This window comes from Toxorhynchites rutilus, chromosome 3, assembly GCF_029784135.1.
Source record: "Toxorhynchites rutilus septentrionalis strain SRP chromosome 3, ASM2978413v1, whole genome shotgun sequence".
Classification (NCBI taxonomy): domain Eukaryota; kingdom Metazoa; phylum Arthropoda; class Insecta; order Diptera; family Culicidae; genus Toxorhynchites; species Toxorhynchites rutilus.
Window position 1 is genome coordinate 307,497,668 of NC_073746.1, and position 25,420 is coordinate 307,523,087.

Below are 25,420 nucleotides of genomic sequence, written 5' to 3' on the forward strand. Positions count from 1 at the left end.
GTTAGCATAATGCAATACGGAGGTATAATAAGGATATAATTCTAATACGTGCATTTTCGGCGTGAAAAAGTAGCCGATATTGGACTTACGAAATATGGTTCGGCTTTACAAATATGTTTATTAGTACGGTCGAAAATGACTATAGATTGGTAGCATTTACCAAAAAATTCGTCATATTTACTAATTATTTCTCTCAGTATACTATATTTTCAAATTGATAAATCTTGCACTTAGAAAAATCCTCGGTCGAAAACTACCAAATACATTTGGTAATGCGAAATTAGTAGAATGTACAATTTTTTTGTACATATTGTCAACAAACCCGCATCCCTACCAGAGATTAGTATATTTTATTCGATAACATTAGTAAGCTTGGATATTGTCATATCTGAAAACTGGTGAGAAAAGCGCGTATTAACCATTTTCATTGTTCCCATAAGGCAATACGGAGGTATAATAAGGATATAATTCTGATACGTGCATTTCCGGCGAGAAAATGTAGCCGATATTGGGCTTCCGAATCATGGTTCTGCTTGACATAAGTGTTTATTAGTACGGTCGAAAATGACTATAGATTGGTAGTATTTACCAAAAAATTCGTTATATTTACTAATAATTTCTCTCAGTGTGTTCATTTCTAAGTCGAACTTACTTCGGCTGATTGGACAATTGATTGCGCTTCGAGGGATGCCCAAGTGATTTTTCAAAGGTCTTTGCAATCGTATTGAACAAAAATCCATATTGCAATTTTCAATAATGTTTATTCTGATTCATGATGTTATATAGTGTGTTTTAACAATTTAAAATAATGCTGAGGAGAGAACCCCGATTGATTAACTTTATTCTCGAGATTTTCTGGTGTTTTCAAAAATAAAATGCAATGTACTTTTTAGTAAAATGTCTCCGGATTTGGCATCCCTGTCTCCGACAATTATCGCTGCATGGAAAACCAAAACAAAAACACGCGAGTGGTCATGTAATCGCTAAACCGTGAATGGATTTTTGTAAGGAGTAAACATACTCCCTTAGAACTCGCCCAAAAATGAATATCCTGAGAAATTGCTTGACCCGGCGATGGGTTCTAGTCGGAGGAACATACGTGCGACCCATTTCACATGCACAACGAAGTCCAATCAGATGTTTGCATAATGCCAGGATGAATCAGCTGCTGCCGGCATCTCCTATCAGCGTTTCCACAATTCAACACCGTTTATTCACAGCACAAGTGAAGACCAGCACCAAGCCGGGTTAGATCTCGGAATACTCCGCCAGAGTTTCGAAATAATATGTGACTTTTGTTCCAGTAATTACCCAAGTTTCGCTAATAGATGAATTGAAGGGAGACGTGATGGCCCATAGGCGTGTCCATTTGGATAAACTTCAGCAGGCGATTTCCAAACCGGAAGCAACCCTTGGCGGTTCGTATGACTTCCTGCTGGGTTGCTGCGGTAGGCTTTTGGTGGACCAACCAGCTGAGGTTCGAATGAACCTGTTCAAAAGCATTTGGCACATGGCTGGAGAACCGACGTCAACGACATCGCTGGATCGATGGAAGACAATGCTGAGAGTGTATCGAGAGAACGGGTCCGATATTAATGGGGGTGTGGGGGAGTTTTTGGAGGATGTCAAGTGTGAGAAAGATGAAGAATTCTACCGGCTTCTGTTGGCGGTTGTCTCTGAACGGGGCGATGAGGTGAAAATGCAGCAGATTATGAAGCTACTGGAGGCGCAAGACTTTGGGCTAGACGTTTCCACTGGAAGAATTCTGATCAGGGGACATTTTAAGGCAGGTAATTTACAGGCTGTGAGTATGATGCTGGACACCATGAGAGCTGCCGATATAGAACTGGATGGTGGAATCTACGGAGAGTTAGCTATTGGCTACTTAATGAACAAACAAACCGATAAGTTTTCGAAAATGATCAAAGAAAAGGCACCGTACCTAACAGATTATCATATTATGGAAGCCCTTAAAGGAGCTTTAATAATCCATGAATATGATGCTGTTAAACAGCTGGTTACACTTCTTCCCGAGGAGGTGACAAACGATTCAAAAATTCATCCTAGTTTGCGAAACATTTGCACGGAACTGTTCGGTCTCAAACAATTTGAAGCGGTTCGAGCGCTGTTAAATGAGCTTCCCATTCCCAGATTCAACGCCAACGAGAGTTCCGACGGTTACGGTGTGTCACTCATATCGGAAATGATCAGAACGGGTGCTCCGTTCGGGGAAATTCGTGCGCTAGTTGATTTTCTTATCAAGACGGAAAGAAATACCCGCGCCTTACACGTTGCCTGTGATTGCGCAATTAAGGTGGCCAGTGATATCTATCCTCAGTTGCTGGTGGCTCTCCACAAGCAGGAAGATCTCCGTCCGCACTATTTTTGGCCTTTGATCGTACAGAATTTCACTGATCGCGGAGAAGCAGGTGTTTTGGAGGCGTTAAAATTAATGCAGAAACTGAGAACCGAGCTGGATGAAGAAACGATTTCGGTGTTTGTTCTGCCCAAGCTTTCCATCACTCTAAAAGATGTGCGCACAGCGTTGAAGCAATTCGAGGACCGCGGGGTTAAAATGTCCATCTTGATGACTCCTTTTGTTACCCAGCTGTTACATCAAAACCGCTTCCAAGATGCATGCCGCGTTGTAAAACTATATTCCTCCAAGATGAACACTGAGAAAATGGTTTGGCCGCTTGTGTTACAGGCTTCCGCTTGGAGAAGCTCCGAACACTTCAGAAATCTATCGGAAGTCATTCGTCAGCTTATGGACAATGCTCGTGATCCCAATCATGATCTCGGCGGACAGCTCCTGCTGGAGCTGCTAAGTAGCAAGAAAACCAATTTCGATGCGGTCACGTTGAAATCGTTGCTGCTACAGTTCCAACAGTTTCGTATCCGAATCAGTCGGATGAGTGCCAATGTGCTGTTGAATCATTTCACCAAAACGAAAAGCGCTGATTCCGACTTGGTGAAGCTGGTAAAATCGCTGGCAGACGACAGTTTAACGATAGCATCGAAGCAGATGTTCGATTCGTTCATTGTTCACCCGCGCGATATGAACTATGAGGAACTGGAGTGTCATCTGAACGAATTGGAGGAGAAAAAGATGAATGCCAGAGGAGTACTCCGCCGATTGCTGCAGATTTGCATCCGACAGAACCGGTTGGAGCGGGCAGTGGAAATTAAGCGCAAGTGCGACGATTTGAAAGTGGAATTGAGTTCGGGGATGCTGGCATCGGTTTTTGATATGTACATCAAGCTGAAAGATGTTGATAAAGCGGGCAAAACGCTGGCCCAACTACAAGCCACATTTCCGGGATTTTTGATTGACACTCACAAGATCGTTGATTTTGCGGCGCTTTTGGTAGAGAATGGATTTGTGGAGAACGCTCGGAATGTGCTGAAACAAAGAGCGGCGAGGCAGATAGTGCCAGGGTATGCGAATAAAAATATTTGGAATCTGCTCACAAATAATGCTCAGTGGGCTGCAAATACCGACGGTAACTCCGAGCAAAACAAAACTTACGAACTGTTAACATTTCTAGTAGATCTCGGATATTGTTCGTATGATAACGCCCTATTGGGCCCGGTAATACGGGAGTATTTGCTAAAGAATCAGACCAGAAATGCAATAGCGGAGTTCAAGAAAATTGCCACCGAAAAACAACGAACGCCTTTACAGTTGGAGATATTTACATTGCTTGTGCGACTCACCAATTCTAACGACGCACAGATACCACCGGGCGAAGCCAAAGCGCTGCTTGGGGAAATAATCCAAGTCACGTCCAAGATACATGGCCCGGTCAATACCAACAACACTTTGATAGTAGCCCTGGCGGACGCTGGCACCGATGCCCAGCTACGACGAATTTTAATCAATCCAGAAACTCGCGTGAATCACTCGTACATTTTGACACAGTGCGAATTCCTGGTGAACTCTGGCAAGCTAGATGTTGTTCTGCGGCTGGCGAAGAGCTCCCGAGGGTTGGCCAACGTTCGGGAAGCGGACTTTTTGGGGGTCATAGTGAAGCAGTACATCCGGGATAACAATTGTGAAGCGGCCGTTGAACTGTTCAACCGGCTTCAGGCGGAAGATGAGTTGAAGATCACAGGAGAACTGGCGCGGAAGTTGATCGATCTGCTGGAAATTAACAACTACGAGGTTCCCAGTGGGATTCGATTATACGCGAAATAAAGCAAATTGAGTTGCAAATCAAAGTGATTGCATTACAGAGATACACATTATTTAGAGATGACAAATTTAACCCATGGCGTTAGTGATAAATTGGACACTTTCGTAACAACTGGTTTCGTTGAACCAGAATCACTAAAGAGAAACCACCTTTTGAGACCACAACTTTGAGACTGCTGCATAATCTGGAGCATGAAGCCTTTACAAACATAATGGGTACAAGATGGTCTGTGATACCGTGCGCGAATATACGAGTTTTATTTTGTGCACTGAATGTCCAAACCAAAATACCTATAATTGAGGAAATTTCTTCAAATCGTGGTGCAATAGTTTTGAATTGCAATGAATGATATATTTCGAAACGAAAATTAACTTGGCAAACGTAATGCACCAGACGAACGCCAAAGCTCGGTCGGATCTTGCTAAAGGATCGTATCCTATGTTTTAAACTAATCGGGCAATTAGTAGAATACAGATTTGCATGCGAGAGATCGCCGCTTCCGACGGCGGATCGGTGGTGGACTCGGATCATGTCATCTTGGCGGCTTGGACCGCCTTGATTTCGTTAAATGGTTTCCCTCCCGTTACATTGCACAATGGTCCAGGAGATGCAAAATTAGCATTTAGAGCTCGATAGTAATTCTCCAGACAAAAACTGTTTTTTTTGCCTAACTTTTATGTTTCAAATTCTACATAGAAACTGTCTTCGAAAGACATTTAGAACATACTAATACAAACATTTTGCGATTCAGAACTTGTCAATATATCAACTTCACTCAAAGTTATTGATATTTTTTCCCAAAAAAAAACCCTCTCTTCAATTGCTTGCCATTCTTTCTGGGGCAAACATTAAATATGTTTGTTGACGGAATTTAAACGAACAAATTTCACTCTACAGGAAAACCTGTTTTTGTGCGGTCGTCTTTTGTGCGATTTCTCATTTGTGTAACAGTTTTGGTGCAATATTATTATTTGTGCGATTAATTTGTGTGATTCAAGACCCGATGTCATAATAAAATCACAGAAAAAGAGTAGCATAAACGTGGAATCACGCAAAAAGTGATCGCACAAAAACAGGTTTGCCTGTATATAATATGTGATTTTCAAAGATATGTTATTTTTTTGTATTTGAGTAAATTAAAATTGAAATCATGAGTTTTAGGGTAAAAACCCATTAATAACTTTAAGCAGGATTAAGATATTGACAAATCCTGCATCGCAAAATGTTGGTATTGATAAGCTCTAAAAGTCGTACGAAGACAATTTTGATGTAGAATCTATATATATATATATATATATATATATATATATATATATATATATATATATATATATATATATATATATATATATATATATATATATATATATATATATATATATATATTATATATATATATATATATATATATATATATATATATATATATATATATATATATATATATATAAATGGATTTTTGTCTGTCTGTCTGTCTGATTCTTATGGACTCGGAAACTACTGAACCGATCGACATGAAAATTGGTATGTAGGGGTTTTTTTTGGAGCCGGGGAAGGTTTTCATGATAGTTTGAGAACCCTCCCCCCTCTCTAAGGGGGGCTGCCACACAAATGAAACGAAATTTGGCATGTTGACGTTTTAGGGTGCAATCAATTATTCTATGGTAGTTAGATACACCTCCCCCTTCTCTAAGGGGAGGCTGCCATAAAAACACAAATTTCTGCATTACTCGAGAATTAATCAAGCAAAAGAAAGCAAACTTGGCATGTGAAGGTTTTAGGGTGCAATAAATGTTATTACAGTGATAAGATACTCTTCCCCCCTCTCTTGGAGGGGGCTGCCATACAAATGAAACACAAATTTCTGCATTACTCGAGAATTAAACAAGCAAACGGAACCAAATTTGGCATGTGAAGGTTTTAGGGTGCAATACATGTTTCTATGGTGGTTAGACACTCCTCCCCCTCTCTTATAGGGGGCTGCCAAACTAATGAAACACATATTTCTGCATTACTCGAGAATTTATCAAGCAAATGAAACCAAATTAGGCATGCGTGGATTTTAGGGGCACGAAACGTTTCTATGGTGAATAGACACTCCTCCCCCTCTCTAAGGGATGATGAGGGGAGGGGTCTGTCTTTATTCTGTCATATTTTCTGTATCAAACATTTATTCCATGTAACGGAGAAACGTGTTATTTGCAAGTGGTTGAAAAATCTTGAACTAGAATTGTGTCTGAAAATAATCTGATATTATAATGATGAGTTTTGGTAGAAGTACTAGGAATTTTTTAGTAAAAGGTAAATTCAACGGGGTCGATTAGAAGATCAATCAATGAACAGTTCTGCGATTCGACTCATGAACTTGCGCTTAGTATGAAAACGTGAATGTTTGAAGGTATTGATAACAAAAACAAATTTTGGGCGGGACGAAGTTTGCCGGGTCAGCTATTTTTAAATATAAAAGTTAGAGTAAAATACCCGTTTTTTTTTAATGGTTACCCTAATGCAACTTAGTTAAAAAACAACTTTGTGGGAGATATTTATTCTTTAGACAAAAACTGTCTTCGACAAAGTTGTTAAATATGATAGAACGCTTATTTTTATGTTATCAAATATAGGGTGACCAAAGTTGTCGATGAAATAAAAAATATAACTTCCTTATCTTTATAGATAGAGATAAACATAGTTCGACAATATTGTAGCCACAATTATTTTAATCAGCTTTGTGGAATAAAGCCTTTATCTATCTTTTAATATGATCGATTTAGCGCTTTTTTCGTAAGTTGCATTAGAGTGACCATGAAAAAGCGTTTCTTTGCTCTAACCTTTATATTTCGAATTTTACATCAAAATTGTCTTCGTACGACTTTAGAGTTTATCAAGACCAACATTTTGCAGTGCAGAACTTGTCAATATCCTAATCCTACTCAATGTTATTGATGGTTTCCACCCAAAAACTCATGATTTCAATTTCAATTTACTCAAACACGAAAAATAACATAGCTTTGAAAACCACACATTATGTAGAGTGAACTCTGTTCTTTTAAATGCCACCAATAAACTTTGTTTATGTTTGCCCCAGAAAGAATAGCAAGCAATTGAAGAAAGCGTATTTTTTTTGGGAAGAAATATCAATAACTTTGAGTGAATTTGAGATATTGACAAGTTCTGCAAAATGTTTGTATCAGTATGTCCTCAAAGTGTTTCGAAGACAGTTTGTAATTTGAAACATAAAAGTTAGAGCAAAAAAACCGTTTTTTTTTTCATGGTGACCCTAACGCAACATAGAAAAAAGGCGCTATATCGGTTATTTCGAGGATAGAAAAAAACGTCTTAAATAACTGGGACTACAACATTGTCGAACTATGTTTACCTCTATCTATAGAGATAAGAAAGATAGATTTTTTAAATCAACGAAAATGTTGTTAACCTTATTTTTGGCAACATTGAAAATCAGCGCTCTATCATATGTAACAACTTTGTTGAAGATAGTTTTTTTCTAGAGAATAACTATTGAGTTCTAAATGCTAATTTCCACTTAAATGCATCTCCTGGACCATTGTGCATTGACCTCAGAATAAAATTCGAAAAACGAAATATTGGGTTAGGGAAAAAGAAATGTCGTATATTGTCAATATATGGCAACACTTGAACATATCTTGTGTTGTACTTATCGCATCGGGTCATACTATACGGCTATTTAAAGATGATCTGTGCTACAAGTGTCGTTTTGACAGTGTTGTTATTGTCCTTTTCAGTCTCAAGTTATAGCGCGTCAAAGATGGAGTCCACCAATTCACCAATTCGCCATATTTTACGTTTTTACTACCTGCGAGGTAAAAATGCAACGAAGCCGGCCTAAAAAATTCGTGTAGTTTATGGACCCGATGCTGTAACGATTCGCACAGCACAGCGTTGGTTTGATCGATTTCGTTCTGGTGTAGTGGCTGTCGAAGATACACCCCGTACTGGTAGGGCAATCGTCGTGGAAACCGATAAAATCGTTGAAATCATCCAAGTAGACCGGCATGTGAGCACTCGCTCGGTTGGCCAGGAACTGGGTATAGAACATAAAACCGTTTGGAACCATTTGCAGAAGGTTGGATTCCAAAAAAAACTGGATGTATGGGTGCCACACGAGTTTACGCAAAAAAATCTTTTAGACCGAATCAACGCCTGCGATGCACTGCTGAAACGGAACGAACTCGACCCATTTTTGAAGAAGATGGTGACTGGTGATGAAAAGTGGATCACGTACGACAACCTAAAGCGAAAAAAGTCGCGGTCCAAACCATCGCCAAGCCCGGATTGACGGCCAGGAAGGTTTTGCTGTGTGTTTGGTGGGATTGGAAGGGAATCATCCACTATGAGCTGCTCAACTATTGCCAGACCCTCAACTCGGTTCTCTACTGTGAGCAGCTTGACCGTTTGAAGCAGGCGATTGACCAGAAGCAGCCAGAAATGATCAATATGTATGGTGTTGTTTTCCACCAGGACAACACCCGGCCTCACACATCTGCCAGAAGCTACGGGAGCTCGGATGGGATGTCCTATTGCACCCACCGTATAGTCCGGACATGGCTCCAAGTGATTATCATCTCTTCCGGTCCATGCAAAACGCTCTTGCTGATACTAAGTTGACCTCAATAGAGGCTTGTCTGGCTGTCTGAGTTTTTTTTTGCAAATAAGAAGGAGGGGTTTTATAAGGGGGGAATAATGAAGTTGCCTTCTAAATGGCAACAAGTTTGCGAACAAAACGGCGCATATTTGACTTAAATTGGATAATTTTAAGTATGTTAAATAAAGCGTCAAATTTCGATCAGAAATACGACATTTCTTTTTCCCCAACCCTATATTAATTTATAATAGAAATTACGGAAAACAGAGGCCATATCGAGAGTCCCTTTTTTCGACACTTTCAAAAATAGTGGTTCTGAATCTATTCTTTGCAGCGAATCTACTCTCAATCAGCCGGATATGAAGTACACCTCCAAATATTAGGCTGTCAAAAAAGTCCTGCGGTATTTCCGCGAGGTGTCGTTGTAAGCGCGTAGTTCTAGTTGTATTCATTGTATCGAGTCATACTATAGCTTGTTGGAAAGGTATTTTTGCTATAATATAGTCCTTGACAGTGTTTAGTTTGGTTAAGTCGTTCGTGAGTTATAGTGTCGCAAATATGGAGCAAAATAAAGAGAAAATCCGACATATTTTACAGTACTACTATGACAAAGGCAAAAATGCATCTAAAGCTGCCAATAACATTTGTGCAGTTTATGGACCCGATACAGTTTCCATTTCCACCGCACAACGATGATTTCAACGTTTTCGTTCTGGTGTAGAGGTCGTCGAAGATGCGCCACGCTCCGGAAGGCCTGTCGTCGAAAATTGCGACAAAATCGCTGAATTAGCCGAGAAAGACTGGCATAGTAGCAGCCGTATCATCGGCCAAGAGCTGGGGATAAGTCATCAAACCGTTATTAACCATTTGAAGAAGCTTGGATTCACAAAGAAGCTCGATGTATGGGTGCCACACACGTTGACGCAAAAAACATCTTTGACCGTATCGACGCATGTGAATCGCTGCTGAATCGCAACAAAATCGACCCGTTTCTGAAGCGGATGGTGACTGACGATGAAAAGTGGGTCACTTACGACAACGTGAAGCGCAAACGGTCGTGGTCGAAGCCCGCTGAAGCGGCTCAGACGGTGGTCCCGTATAGTCCGGACCTTGCACCTGTTTTTGTCCATGGCAAACGAGCTAGGTAGTCAGAAGTTAGCCACAAAAGAGGCCTGTGAAAATTGGTTATCCGAGTTTTTTGCCAATAAGGAAGCGAGCTTCTATAACAGGGGTATTATGAAGTTGGCATCTCGTTGGGAACAAGTCATCGAACAAAACGGCGCATATTTGACTTAAAACAGATGATTGTAACTAATTTTATGAACAAATGAAAATTCAAAAAAAATACCGCAGGACTTTTTTGACAGCCTAATATATAGGTAACTTGTTGACCCGGCAAACTTCGTACCGCCCAAAATTTATTTCTACCAGAACTCGTCATTATAATATCAGATTTTTTTTATACAGAAAATATGATATAATGAAGACAGTCTAGCTTGAGTTTCTATATACAATACACGTCTTCAACGGCTGTTGCGCGACATGTCCTCGTGACAAGCTGTGTAGCGCGTTTGTTTTGATACAACCTTAGAGAAAGAAAATACTGTTTCCATCGTAAGATTCGAAGCAAAGCGCTATCATCCTCCTAGAAATTTCAACTGATATCAGATATCAGTTGAGATCTGAGGACGACTACCGAACAAAACTATTTATTTTGTATCTCGTCCATCCAGTGAACCAAAAACCATGCGGTTTTCTGTCTGACAGCGTCATATTGACAGCGAGAGTGGAGGTCACAAAACGAAAACAATTTTGTTGTTGTTTATCTTGCTAGCTTTCTCGTACCAAACACGTTCTCCTCTTTCATACGACGACGAATGAGTGACTCCACTAACACATTCAAATACAGGCACGCTTCAAGTAATGTAGTTGTGGGAACCACGTCAAAACATATGTCGTAATGCAGAATCAACAACAATATTCATCATTACACACTCAATGAACGTTCAATACAAATGCCGTCGCCTACCCCTGACCATGTCCCACGCAGCGGCACTTGGGTCCACATGCTTCCTCCATCGCACACGCCAGCGCTTCAAGCTTGTTTGTGAACACATCGACCGCTACCGTGTTTGTTGTGTGCATAGATGGCACTCGCGTCTCATAAACACACCATTAATCGACTTCGAGCAAACAACACCGAGGAAAAGTGCTTCAGTGCTGTGAAAATTGTGCCGATTCGCTGATTACCACTGGCAATTTGATTTGGTGAATATTAGCCCCGGTGCCGAACTGCGGAAGGTAAGCACAAATTGGTTCATTGCAACGGCGAACCCAAACTATGACTCTAGGAGGGGGTGGTGCGAATTAGGGTGGAAAAGATTTCCTATTCCACGCAATGGCCGAAATTCTGTCACGTTGCCTCGTTCGAGGCAGTGGTCCGTACTGGTTTTCGTGATTGAGCAAAAGGTAATGCATTGATAACGGTAGAACGACCGAAAGTCAAAATTGGGAAATGCTTTTCTGTTGAGTGGAGTTAATTGCCCAAGATACATTCTAATCCCATGTGTCACTTGCCAACCACAGATGGGCTGATGAGGTGGAATCAGGAGATGCCAGACCACTTTTTTCGCTTGTGTTTTGCGTGGCGTATGTATACGTAAAGCCGTGTGCATGATTTGCCAGTTTAGTATTTGCCGATCGACAGCCTGACACATGCTTTGACCCATATTCATCGCTGACAGTGGTATCCTGTAAATATGGGTAAATTTTTGTATGTTTTGCTGTTTGGTTCGTTTGAAATGTTTTCATGTAAACCCAGAATGTCGCATCGGCCCTTTTCATTGTCATTGAAATTTTCTATTTTTTTTTCTCTCTTAGTAAAATTTGTTGTAATTCTGGGCTTTTTGATGCCTTTTTTTATCGATTATTTAATAGAATTTTCTGTTGCAGTTCTGCGACAGGTGCTACATTGTATACATTCTGGATTATTTCTTTGGGAAATGGTTTTTATAGGAGCGTTGGAGATGTAATTTCGCTAAGAGATACCGAAAAAGTTCTTGGAGTTTTAATAAGTTCAGTGTTTCATGTGTCGCAGCGCGTAATCAACAATACATTTTAATGCGGAGGGTTAATACTTTCAGGGCAAGTATGCATTCATCTCATCGGCCTTTGTCAGTTCAACCAAATATTTGTGCTAAGAGTTAATGATTAAGTCTCTTCAATGTTTGTTCTGGGTGGCAATAATTTCGTAGCCCTACGTTAACAATGCGGTGGACATCACCCTTCTGATGTTTATTTGGATGGAAAATCCGCATTTGATGAAGTTTGAAATATTTAGGATCGGAATCACAAAATCACTTGTATCTTGGGATTGGTTGAAGGTTAAAAATGTGTTTACATCAAAATGCAGATCATGCAGTGTTATTTTCAGAAAAAAAATATTGAAAAGAAAAATTCCGTTGCAGTTTTGATGATTTTTTGTATTTTGATCGGATACACTCCATCAAAGTTTTAGCTTTCTGTTGACTAATCTCAGTGGCCACACCCTTTTTCAATTTCCGATTGACAACTGCCCAATATTTCTTGATTGGTAGGAATTGGGGGCAATTGGGAGAATTGAGGCCCTTTTCAATGTAATCGACCGCATTGTCACGCTGTCGACACTGAAGCACCTCTCAACTGTAGTGGCAGCTTGCCAAATCTGGCCAGCACATTACCGGATATTCGTGAGCCTTAATAAATAGAAGTAAACGTTTCTGCAGGCACTCTTCTCGATTTATTTTCGAGTCCATTGTTTTGTTTGTGACGAGAACCTTGGTTTTCTGTCCACAGCTGCAAATCCCTTCCCAAATCAAGAATCTCCTGGCAAATTCATTAGCGAAAACGACCTTCAATTTGCCGCGGACATCTCCTCTGGTAGTGGCCATTTAGAATTTCAGACCTGTAAATTTTCTAAAATCCACCTCCACGTAGATCCATGTAGATCCAATGGGGTAGTGGGCAATAAGCATATCGTTGTGCTTACTAACACAATACATTATTGGATACTGGAAAGGCATAGTAAGCCTCAAATAAGAACTGTTGAAGCGCCCCCTCCCTCCTTCATTGCAGAGCATAACTTATAAACAATCCCATTCTCACTTGGAATGACCATTATGAACATGAAAGGAACACAAAATTGAATTGAATCACTTCAAACCGATAAATAAAGGGTGTGTCACATCAAATTGCATCACGGAAAAAACGCTGTAGAAATTTAGGAATTATATCTTCAGCTTTCGCTTATAATTAGATAAGAGTGTATAGATCACGTTGGCCATGCTTCACTGTCAATTTTTCGTAAATTTGGAAAAATGTCGTCGAACGAAAAAGAGCGTCGTGAATTAATCCTGTGCACTCATTTCGAGAATCCGGAGTTGTCACATCGGGACATCGGTAAGATGCTGGGAATCGTCCAATCCACGGTCAGCAGAGTACTAAAACGATACTTCGAGAACCTAACCATCGACCGGAAGGTGAAGAACGGCAAAAATGGATGCTCCGTCAGTGAAAAAGATCACAAGCGCGTAGTTAAGCAGTTTAGACGTGATCCGAGAAGTTCGGTCCGGGATGTCGCCAATAAGCTGAATTTGTCAAGTTCATTCGTCCAGTGGACCAAGCAGCGGGAGGGCCTGCGTACATACAAGGTTCAGAAGGCTCCTAACTGCGACGAAAGGCAAAGCATGGTGGGGAAGACGCGAGCCCGGAAGCTGTACACCGAAATGCTGACGAAGCCGCATTTCCTGGTAATGGACGACGAAACCTACGTCAAAGCGGACTTTCGTCAGCTGCCGGGCCTGTTGTTCTTCTCCGCAGAGGACAAATTCAGCGTTCCGGAGGAGATTCGCAAGCAGAAACTATCCAAGTTTGCCAAAAAGTACATGGTGTGGCAAGCGATCTGCTCTTGCGGAAAGCGGAGCGCCCCCTTCGTGATGACCAGCACGGTAAACGGGCAGGTTAACCTTAAGGAGTGCCTACAGAAGCGCTTACTACCACTATTGAAGCAGCACGAGGGCCCGACCATCTTCTGGCCGGATCTCGCTTCGTGCCACTATTCAAAGGACGTGTTGGAGTGGTACGAAGCCAACGGGGTCACCTTCGTGCCAAAGGAAATGAACCCGCCCAACGCGCCGGAGTTTCGCCCAATAGAGAAATATTGGGCGATTATGAAGCAGGTCCTCCGGAAGAACCCAAAAGTTGTCAAATCGGAGGTGGACTTCAAGAGAAAATGGATTTCTGTTCAAAAAAAACTACAACCTGACGTTGTACAGAACCTTATGGACGGGGTAAAGAGGAAGGTGCGAGCATACGGGCTTGGGCTCGAAGTATGAATAAAAAGAAAATGCCAAAAGTTGTTTAATAGTTTTTATATTACTGTCTAAAATTTTCAAAAGGATCGGTCTACTGGGCGAATTTTTACAGCGTTTTTTCCGTGATGCAATTTGATGTGACACACCCTTTAAACCACTGATTTCTCGTTTGTTTGAGAAACCCCCTAAGTCCACCAACTCTAAAACGTTATATTTTGAGCTTATGCTGTCATACTGATGAAAAATGGTTTCACATAATATGTTTTGGGTTGGTAACCGAACCTGATAGCAACAAATAGGAGGACCAGGTCAAAATTTTGGGAAAAACAGTTTTTAGTCGTTTTCTCGCGTCAAATGGGATTATGGAGTTTCTCATACAAACGATTGAATTGATCTAAACAGCTTCATCTTTAGCTTTCGGTCGTAAGTTCCACTACGACACGTCCTCTGATCCATCCGAACAATAGTTATGCGTTCACGGAAACGTTTCAGCACATCAGATACCGTTGATAGCCACTTCCAGCGACTTCTCGATTTCAGTACCTAGCCACGACGGAATTACAATGTGTTTGACCAAAATCAAATTTCTTCCCTCAGCTTTAATCCTGCACAACTTTTTCAGAACAAAACGGATCAACGTAAAACTTTTACCGTCGTAACATACAGGTTTTCCAAACAATTTGCTGATTTTGGATAAGCCTACTACGATCGCTGTTATATAGTGAACAGGGATTCTGGATTTTAAATGTCTCAAGCCTTACTTGGGCATCTGTTATACCGAATATCTGTGCATGGGTGAATTATGTTAAGCATTTGTGCAGATTTTTTTTCGTATTATCCAGTTTCTGTACCCAAAGAATAGTGAAAATTCATTCCTGGAAAACAACATCGGAAAAAAGATCTATTGTAGACCTCCCAAACTGTATTTTTTCATTCAAGGTCATTGTAACGTTGAAGGACATTGACTTATTGACGAAATTACGTTAGATTTACAACCTGATGGTGCAGCGAGTAAAATGATGTTTTGTTTTTTTTTTGGTATGAACTTCGTTTAAATTTGATAGAAAAATCCGAATTTTCCTTAAAATTTCCCGCATTCGAGTATTCTTTCCACGCTGCAAAGGTGAGAAAATGGATTCATTTACCAAGTTGGGATGCATATTATGAAGAATGGCTTAGTATAAGTGTTGTAACATTGTTTTTTTTTTCTACTAGGCAAGCGATGAGTAGCATGTGTTGCTCTAAAAATACGGCAAATCCTTTTCGCATCGGTCCCTACATAATCAATGATATTCTCAATGATATGATATCGATTTAATCGCCATTATCCACAGTATTCATAACCTGTATGCATTATCAAACTTAAATTTTTTGAAGATTGGTCAAACTATAACTTTCTTATCATATATTGATGACATTTAATGGTTTTTTTTATATAAATCGTTTATTTTTACAGGCTCAGTTACATTAGTTTAAAGGAGCCGAATTCTTAAATATATGTTTTAAAACTATACATAAATAATTTTCCTAACACTATGGTTAGTAAGGTGGAAAACCGATTACTCGCGGTTTACTCGAGTTTAGAGGGTGACATCTTTCAGGAAAGGGATGGGATATAAGGGAATTGTTACAATGTTGATGATCACACTCGATTCTTAAATCTATTCGTATATCTATTGTATATTTACATTTCAACTTATTTTACTGTTTAAACCAAGGGGGCCAATTGCTCGCAATGGATGAAAAGGAGGGTATAAGGACATAGTTACAATCACACACGAAGATCGATAGCTTTAAGGAAAACATATATTTGGGTCATGTAATCAAGGTCTAACCGAGCCAACACATCTCTCACCGGCACATTGGGCTGTCTTCCTCGGGCCCGAAGGGAGTTTTCTAAATTCGATCTGGCGAAAGGATACACCTCGCAACCAAACAACATGCTCGATGTCGTGATAACCTTGACCACAGACGCAGAGATTGTCGCTGGCAAGATTGAAACGAAAGAGAAGCGCATCTAACGAACAGTGATTGGACATGAGTCGGGAGAAGGTGCGAATAAAGTCCCGACTCAAGTCCAGACTTTTGAACCACGGGTTGAGGCTAACCTTAGGGATAATCGAGTGAAACCACCGGCCCAATTCATCTTCGTTCCATTTGCGTTGCCAGTTAGCGATGGTATTTTTACGGACTAAAGAAAAAAAATCATTGAAGGCGATTTGACGCTGGTAAATGTCGCCTTCAATCGCACCTACCTTTGCTAATGAGTCAGCCCTCTCATTACCCGGAATTGAGCAATGTGAAGGGACCCAGATAAAGGTAATGACATAACAGCGTCTGGATAAAGCACTCAAAATTTCTCGTATTCTCTCAAGGAAGTACGGCGAGTGTTTTTCCGGCCTCACTGAACGGATAGCTTCGACAGAGCTAAGACTATCCGTTACAATGTAATAGTGTTCAACAGGTCGTGAGGCGACGCTGTCCAGCGCCCAGTGTATCGCTGCCAATTCAGCAATATACACTGAGCAAGGATTCTGAAGACTGTGGGAGGTGCTAAAAATTTCGTTGAACACTCCAAATCCTGTGGACTCATTCATAGAGGACCCATCAGTAAAGTACATATTATCACAATTGATACCCCCATACTTTGAATCGAAGATCGTTGGAGCGATCCTCGATCGTTGGTAATCTGAATATCCATGGATATCTTGCTTCATGGACAGATCAAAATGCACAGAGGAAATGATGTAGTCAGGAAAACAAACTAGGTTGGGAATATACGAAGAAGGATCAACCTGCATGGAGACGAATTCATGATATGAGCTCATGAATCCAGAATGAAAATTTAGCTCGATCAGCTGCTCAAAATTTCCGATCACCAATGGGTTCATAACCTTACACCGGATGAGGAACCGAAGAGATAATAAATTGAAGCCATCTTTTAGTGGGAGTACGCCTGCCAAAACCTCGAGGCTCATGGTATGCGTTGAGGGCATACATCCCAACGCAATACGGAGACAAAGATACTGAATTCGCTCGAGTTTGATTAAGTGTGTTTTGGCAGCTGATTGAAAACAGAAACTGCCATACTCCATCACTGAGAGAATAGTTGTTCGATACAACATTATAAGATCTTCGGGATTGGCTCCCCACCAGGTGCCGGTAATTGTACGGAGAAAGTTTATTCTTTGTTGACATTTTTTACTCAGATACCTAATATGGGCCCCCCAAGTACATTTGGAGTCGAACCAGACCCCAAGATACTTGAATGACATAGCATGAGTGATCGGTTTACCCAAAAGTTGAAGCTTTGGTTTTGCTGGTCTATGCTTCCTAGAAAAAACCACCATCTCTGTTTTCTCCGTGGAGAATTCGATCCCTAGCCCAATGGCCCAGGTTGAAAAATTGTTCAACGTATCTTGTAAGGGTTCTTGCAGGTCGGATTCGTTTGATCCTACGACAGACACCACTCCATCATCTGCAAGTTGTCTTAGGCTGCAATTTTGTGTAAGGCAATTGTCAATGTCCCTTACGTAGAAGTTGTACATAAGGGGGCTTAAACATGAGCCCTGGGGGAGGCCCATGTAAGAGACCCGACTTACTGCCGAATCTCCGTGAGAAAAGTTCAAATGTTTCTCACAAAGCAAGTTATATAACATATTATTCAATAGAGGCGGCAGACCCCGAGAGTGTAATTTGTCTGACAAAACCTCTATTGAAACAGAATCAAAGGCCCCCTTTATGTCCAAGAATACTGAAGCCATTTGTTTTTTTTCGGCGTAAGCCATTTGAATTTCTGAAGAAAGCAACGCAAGACAATCATTCGTCCCCTTGCCCCTGCGGAACCCATATTGTGTATCTGAGAGTAAGGCATTCGTTTCAACCCAACGATCAAGGCGAAACAAGATTATTTTTTCCAACAATTTCCGTATACAAGACAGCATTGCTATTGGGCGGTACGAATTGAAGTCGGACGCGGGTTTTCCGGGTTTTTGAATAGCTATAACTCGTACTTGTCTCCAATCATCCGGAACAACATTATGCTCCAGAAACTTATTGAATAAATTCAACAAGCGATGTTTGGCCACATCGGGGAGGTTTTTCAACAAGTTGAACTTAATTCTATCCGATCCTGGAGCCGAATTGTTACAAGAAAGGAGAGCAAGAGAGAATTCTACCATCGAAAACTCGGAATCAAGATCGCACCTATCTTGTGGTATATCTCGACCAATTCTTTGCACGGGAGCGAAATCGGGACAAACCTTTCGCGCAAAATTAAAAATCCATCGATGTGAATGTTCCGCGCTTTCATTCGATGAAGAGCGATTTCTCATGTTTCGAGCCAATTTCCATAATTTTTTCATTGACGTTTCTCGTGACAAACCTCCCACGAAATTTCGCCAATAAGCACGTTTTTTACCTTTGATCAAGTTTTTAAATTGGTCTAAATACGTTTGAAAATTGTCAATGGTTCCTCGTTTCCGAAAAGCTTTAAATGCATTCGATTTTTCTACATAAAGCTTTGAACATTGGCTATCCCACCATGGATTGGGAGGCCTTCGGTGAATGGTGGAACCCATTTAATGGTTGAAATGAATCTAAATAGATATAAAATGAATAAACACGACCGAATTTTGCTTCTAAGTGCGTAGGATAAATAAACATCATCACTTTTGTGGTTCTGAGCTCTAATGTAGGTGTCGTATGAGCTGATTCAGCTTTGCGTAAATTCGTCAATTTCCAGGCTCGGGCATCTGTAAAAAATATATTTTTGTAGGTTTTCTATTAAGTTTTAAGGAAAAAAATCAAGAAAAATGAACTTTCGAACTTTTTGCTGAATGAATATATCTGAATATCATTGTTAACCGTAATAGGCCATTTTTCCCACCTCTTTTCTTTACCAGATGGTGTTTTGATTATTTTGCCACACTTCTTCAATTTACGCTCGAAAACTGCACAGTATTTTTTGGTGAGACAAAAATCTGAACAAATTTCCTTGATTCACACTTTTTGACGTAGGACTACGTCTAATCGGAAAATATAGGGAGTAAAATGAAAATCTAGGCACTGAACATGTAGGAAAAAATGAATGCTTATAACTCGAGCATTTCTCAATAGATCGCAAAGAAGTTTACATCGAATGATAGGAAATTTGTCTACGCATCCATCACTATTAATAACATTTTATTTTTCTTGAGATGAACAATTGAATAATTGTGAAATTTAAAGTATTGTCCAAACGCACTGTGTGCCTCGTTTTGATTGGTCCAATTTTTGCTCCTCAAATGGGTCCGACCAAATGGAACAACTAGAATAACAGCGGAATATAATATGGATACAAGCAAAGAATCATTTTGTAAGCCACTCGAATGAAATAAATTTGGCTGTTGCTTTTCGAAAACATTATTCATTTTCTAATGAGTTAAGGCCATCACCGTAGCATGTAGCAGTGGTAGGAGTCACAGAAGTCACAGAAAATTTTCGGAAAACTCTGAAGGAAGGTCGGGTAAATTAAACTTCGGTAAATTGAATTCCCATATGTTCGAAAACTACATCATGATAAGTGTAGTTATTCCATTCGATGTTTTCGCTAACGCAATTGATCTTTGTTTGAAGGTGGAAATGGATTTTCAGGCAGAATAACGCACTTCTATATCTTCTAAGGACCGTATCGTTAATTATGGGTACGCTCAAAACACAGCTTTATTTCAAATATTGCATTTATTTTTCAGTTCTGATATCAAAATATTGTATCTTATGAATGAAAGAAAGGAGTAACAGTAAAAAATAATCAAGATTCTGATTTTCGCGCCAATGATCGCACCTGCTTCTTGATGTCCCTCATTAGGTTCTGGACAACCGTCTCATCGACTTGTTTGCTCACATTTATCCAATCCTTTTTGAACTGCTCAAGGTCATCGGCTGCCTTGTCCTTCTTCCGCAGTCGTCCCTTCATCAAAGCCCAAAATTTTTCAATAGGTCTTATTTGCGGACAATTTGGAGGATTCATCTCCTTTTCCACAAAATCGACATTATTCTCGCGATACCAATCCAAGGTCAAACGTGCATAGTGGCATGATGCCAAATCAGGCCAAAATAGTGTCGGACCAGTGTGCTTTCGGATGAGCGGTAACACACGCTTTTGGAGACATTCTTTCCGGTAAATTTCACCATTCATATTCCCGAGAGTGAAGAAAGGAGATGATTTCATGCCACATTGACAAACAGCTTGCCAAACCAGCACTTTCTTACCGAATTTTTCGCAAAAAATTGACTTCTCCGCGTTCGAGACATCTGTTCCTTGCTTTACAGTGTAAAACTGTGCCCCAGGAAGAGTTTTGTAGTCCAGTTTGACGTAGGTTTCATCATCCATGACGATGCACAGTTCGCGTTTGCTTGAAATCCCATCGTAAAGCTTACGGGCACGGGTTTTCACGGAACTTGCCTGAATTTGGCTGCGTTTGGGACATTTTTGCTTTCTATATACCTTCAGTGAGTTACGTTCTTTGGCACGTTGAACCATACCGATTGATGTTCCACACTTTTTTGCGCAATCCCGTATCGATAATTCCTTTTTTCTTTCAAATTGCCTGCAAATCTTTTTATCCAAGTTTGGCTTGGATGGCCCAGGTTTTCTGCCGCGACCGGGTAGATCCTTCAATGTATTATACATACCAAATCGCTTGATAGCGTTTTGGACCGCATGGACGCTTACTCCTTCCGCCTTCGCCAATTTTCTCATTGATATTCCTGTTTCGGAGCAGTATCTGGTCACAATGGATTTTCGTTTTTCTTCTGTTAGCCCTCTCATGATTGCACTTTTAGGAAAAAACGATCTTTTAACAATGCTAACTGAACGCTAACTGTGTCAACAACAGGAGAAAAATAAACAGCTGTCAAAACAAGCTATAGTCTTTTTCAGACGGAGACTCTAAGGCGTACCCATAAATAACGATACGGTCCTTATCTATGTAAATAAAAATGGAAGGCCAAGTGTGTATCTATTTTGTTGTATTTGCCTCTGTCCATAGATCAATATAGTGGAGAGAAAAATTGGGATTTTCGGAAAACTCTGAAGGATGGTCGGAAAATTCGGAAAATTGATCAATGTTATTGTGAGAAAAAGTTTTCAATTTTTAAAAAGCTTTGAGAGAAAGTTCGAAAAACAAATTCTCATTAGTTCCACTATGTAATTGTTGTAAGTCCAGTTGGATTTCGCGTTTGAGGAATTAAGTTTCGTGTTCCGTTAGTGTGAAGCGAAAATCATTCTCAGGTGGAAAATAAAAACCATGAGTGAAAATTTACTCTTCTGTATCGAACTTGTATTCCATGTAATGGAAAAACATATTATTTGCAAGTGAATCAAGAAACTTGAACAAAAATCATGTCTGAAAATAAATTTATATTATAGTGGTGAGTTTAGGTAGAGGTAAAAGGAAATGTATAGTGAATGGAAATAGTAAAGATCATTCAATAGAGAGTTCCCACGAACGTTCGATCGGTAAGAAAAAGTGAATGTTCGGAATTCATATTAAAAATAAAATTTTGGGCTGGACGAAGTTCGCTGGCTAATTTACAATACAATACGATGCATTCTAAAGTAATATCCGAATAATAAAATATATAAAATTATTTTTGATTGCTTGGGGAGACCTTGTGTTAATTTAGACGTATTGTTGAACGTACTGGAGTCTTTCAGATCGATCATTTTACGAATTCGTGCATGGTTTCCGAATTGCAAGTGGCTTCAAAGTACAACATATTGCAAGCTGGATGGAAAGAAAAAAAATCTCAAAAGCGAGAGCTGTATTCATTGCTGTAGTTACTACCAACACAACCGTATTCGGATTTTTTGATGCCGTTCTGCGAAAGATGTTTAATAGTATAATTTGTGAATTATTTATTTGGGAACGATGTTTCTGGAACGTTGGAGATGTAATTTTGCTAATAGTTGCAGAGAAACTACTCGGATATTCGATAAGTTATTTAAATTGACAGCCCTTGGTGTATTCTTGTCTTTTTTCGTTCAAGGTCATCCATAATTTTCTGCACAGTGACATTGTTTACAGTATCTGCCTTCTTTTTCCACCACTTTCCTTATCAGATTGTGTTCGGATTATTTTGCCACACTTCTTCAGACGAAAATCTGAACAAATTTGCTGGATTCACACTTTATCAATTAAATTAATATTATTCTAATTGCACCATTCTACGAAATCCTATGAAATGGCAGCTGGCTAAGTCGGGCCAGAACTGAACGAATGAACGACAAAATTATCTATTGAAGACACTTCTCCTTGTTAAGTTGTTTCATTCATAGTTGCTCCAGTGATGGAAACCATTGTCTCAGCGTCCTGTCAGGATGTTTACTGGAATTGTACGATCGAAATCTTTTTCGTATACTGCCGTAATCTCGCGAAGTGACGCAAGCGCCAGAGCGAGAAATTTTCAGTACGAGACTTTTCGCAAAATTGCATGTATAATCAGCACACGCGTACATTACGAAAATTTGATCTGTACAAATTGTTTACAATTGATGGAAAAACATTGCCATCGGCTCGATTTTTGAAAAAATGCAGTTTTATTTAAGTTATGTTACCAACGCCAGTATGTTGTGAAAACAACAAATTTTAATCGCTGTTTCCACAACCGATTGGCGTTCATCCATCAAAGTATGGAAGAATATGTTTCCAAATATTTTCTACAACATGCCACCGTTGAGTGGAGCATGAGGTAGCATCAGAGAGAAGAGTTCTATACATTTTCCGTCTTTGTAGCGTGTGTCGAGCGGGCCAACGTAGTTGAGAGCCCGATTGTAACAACTATGGACAGCATCTTCTATTCCAATCCAAAATGCAATTGAAAACATCCGTGTTGAATAAGATAATTCCGTCCGAAATTATCCGATGTAATGCAAATACAGTTTACGCGAGGATGTTCTGAGTTTTGTTATGCGTTTCGATGGAGATTTTAGACATTACCCTTCGATCAACTCTCAGCTTCAATTCATCCGAAAAAGACATTGAGCAAGTGAGGTAAGTGAACAGCGTCAAGATGCTTTGTCCCTTGACTGATGTTGTTATTTGAAATTTGTTGTCCCTTCTCGTTCATTCTATGCCGTCAGGACGGATTAAAAATCATATCGCATCAGATTCCAAATTACGTCACATTATAAGGGAAGTGGCGCTTGCGCCACATCACAGTGGAAATGGCGCTTACGCCATTCCGTTTTCAAGCTTTTACGGGGTCATTTTTCCACATTTCTATAAAACTTCGCAGTCGTTTGAAAGGATTTGGTATTCTTTATCCATTTATAACATAAAAAGTAAAATGTCAATTTTGGCGCTTGCGTCACTTTGCAAGATCACGGCAGTATACAGATTCCTCGAACTATATCGTGTGCCGTATTGAACATTTTCGCCAAATCATTATCCCAGGAGATCGCAGGATTTTTTCGGACTGCCTTGGCTATCTTCGATCGTAGTTTTAGTTTTCGATCATATTTTCCACGTCTATATTTGGGTTTCTTTGTGCGAACCCACGTCAATGTTTCCGGTAATGTTTGAGCACAGTATATACAGTCGATTTTGAAAAATTGAGAGCCTTGGCGATCATTCCTCCTAACCACGATGAGTTCTCACCGTGAGTGTGCGGAATTTTTTCACGGCTCTCGCGTTTTATCTTCGATTACTTTTCAACGCATGTATATTTCCCAATATTTTTTTTACCACATAGTAAACAAACCTTCCAGATCTAAACGATGTCATTAGTTTCTTAGTAAGAGCACTAAAGGGCTGATATTAACCAACATAAAGTCTAAACTTTGATGGAGGGTATCCGAAGAAAAATACGAAAATTCATCAAAACTGCATGTGTTATACGATTTTGCCTTATTATTTGTTTCTCAGTAGGATCACCAAAGGTCTGAGATTAACAAACATAAAGCCCAAATTTTGATAGAGGGTATCCGAGGAAAAATACGAAAATTCATCAGGGCCGCAATGGAATATTTTTTTCAATATTGTTTTCCGAGAAAAACAATACATCATCCGCATTTCGATGTAAAAACATTTATTTGTACCTTCAACCAATCCCGAGATACAACTGATTTTGTGATTCCGGATTCAAAGTGTTTCAAGCTTTATCAAATGCGGATTTTCAGAAGGGTGGTCTTCACCACATTGTTATCGTAGGGCTACGAAATTATTGCCGTCGAGAACAAACTAAATACAGATATAATCATCAACTTTCAATGCAAATATTGGGTAGAATGAGGTAGGCCGATGAGATAAGTGCACATTTGCACTGAAAGAATTGACACTCAGCATTAAAATGTATTGTTGATTGCTCGCAGCGACACATGAAGGAAAGCAGCAGCGAAATACTAACTGTGTCAAACTTCTTATCAGAAGTAATCTTCAATCGATCAATAAACATTAGGTTGTGTTCTGCAGCATGTTTGAATTCCCATCAACATTATGTTTCCAATATTGAATCATATGAATTGAATCGTAGTTATGAGTGTTCAGGTGTAACCAATCGCCGAATGAAAAAAGCTGCTTCGGGAAAGGGAGTGTGCCAAATTGAATTCATTTTCATCATTCATCTATTTTTCAACTTAAGTACATTTTAAGCATTCACCGTGGACAATACTACCTCAAACAATTTTGATACAGCAGAAATAACCTCAAAACCATCCGGTGCTCTATGAATGCTAAACAAAACACAAGTTCCGTATTGATTTCAAGGTTCCACTGAGTCGAGAAAGCAAGCGCTCGTTGGTGTGATGAGTTGACGCGTCGATTTTCGTCTTTTGACAGTTTGGCCTGATTTTTGGTTGGCCGCTGTATGTTCTTGGCGATAATGAGAAACGATGTTTGGCTCGAAAAATCAACCATAAAATGGCACAGTGTTGCCTCGGAGGAATACTCCCGTTAGTGTTACGGGGTCCAACACACTTTGTATTTATGCAATTTATTTGATAAGGTTTTTGCAAGTGCTCGAGTGCTAAAAATAATGAAAGTGCAATTTGAAAGGTTAATTGTGCCGCAGGTAATCTCTGTGCACACATACACTCCGGGCGAACATTATGGCAGCGATGGAGGAACGCGCCCACGTTTAACGTTCCGTCGCCATCCCCCGTGACAGCAGGTCCACGTGGTTCAGTTTATCTGGGAAGAAAGACGAAAATGTTGTGACACTCGTTCATTAAAAGAGAGCACCCATTATTTCGCTTGCTTGTGTTGAGTGAT

At 39.9% G+C, this 25,420-nt stretch overlaps 2 protein-coding genes across 3 annotated transcripts in view; both read left to right on the forward strand.

Annotated features, from left to right (window-relative positions):
• Positions 1-942: 942 nt before the first annotated feature.
• On the forward strand, positions 943-4,209 carry LOC129775814 (leucine-rich PPR motif-containing protein, mitochondrial). The gene is made up of 2 exons (XM_055780934.1): positions 943-1,247; positions 1,305-4,209. Exons 1-2 carry the CDS (start codon positions 1,043-1,045, stop codon positions 4,196-4,198), a joined length of 3,099 nt encoding a protein of 1,032 aa, XP_055636909.1. The 5' UTR covers positions 943-1,042; the 3' UTR covers positions 4,199-4,209.
• Positions 4,210-10,979: 6,770 nt separating this feature from the next.
• LOC129780622 (ras guanine nucleotide exchange factor B) overlaps positions 10,980-25,420 on the forward strand; it is a 212,261-nt gene continuing 197,820 nt past the window's right edge. The window contains exon 1 of one of the 2 annotated variants that reach the window (XM_055789090.1): positions 10,980-11,118. The gene's annotated coding sequence lies outside the window, so the exon portion shown is untranslated. The remainder of the gene's footprint in view (positions 11,119-25,420) is intronic. The other variant, XM_055789092.1, reaches the window with a different exon arrangement.

Coding starts and splice junctions, on each gene's coding strand:
- LOC129775814 (XM_055780934.1), top strand. CDS start 1,043: ATGAATATCCTGAGAAATTGCTTGACCCGGCGATGGGTTCTAGTCGGA. Junction 1,248..1,304: donor GAAGACCAGCACCAAGCCGG/GTTAGATCTCGG, acceptor CTTTTGTTCCAG/TAATTACCCAAGTTTCGCTA.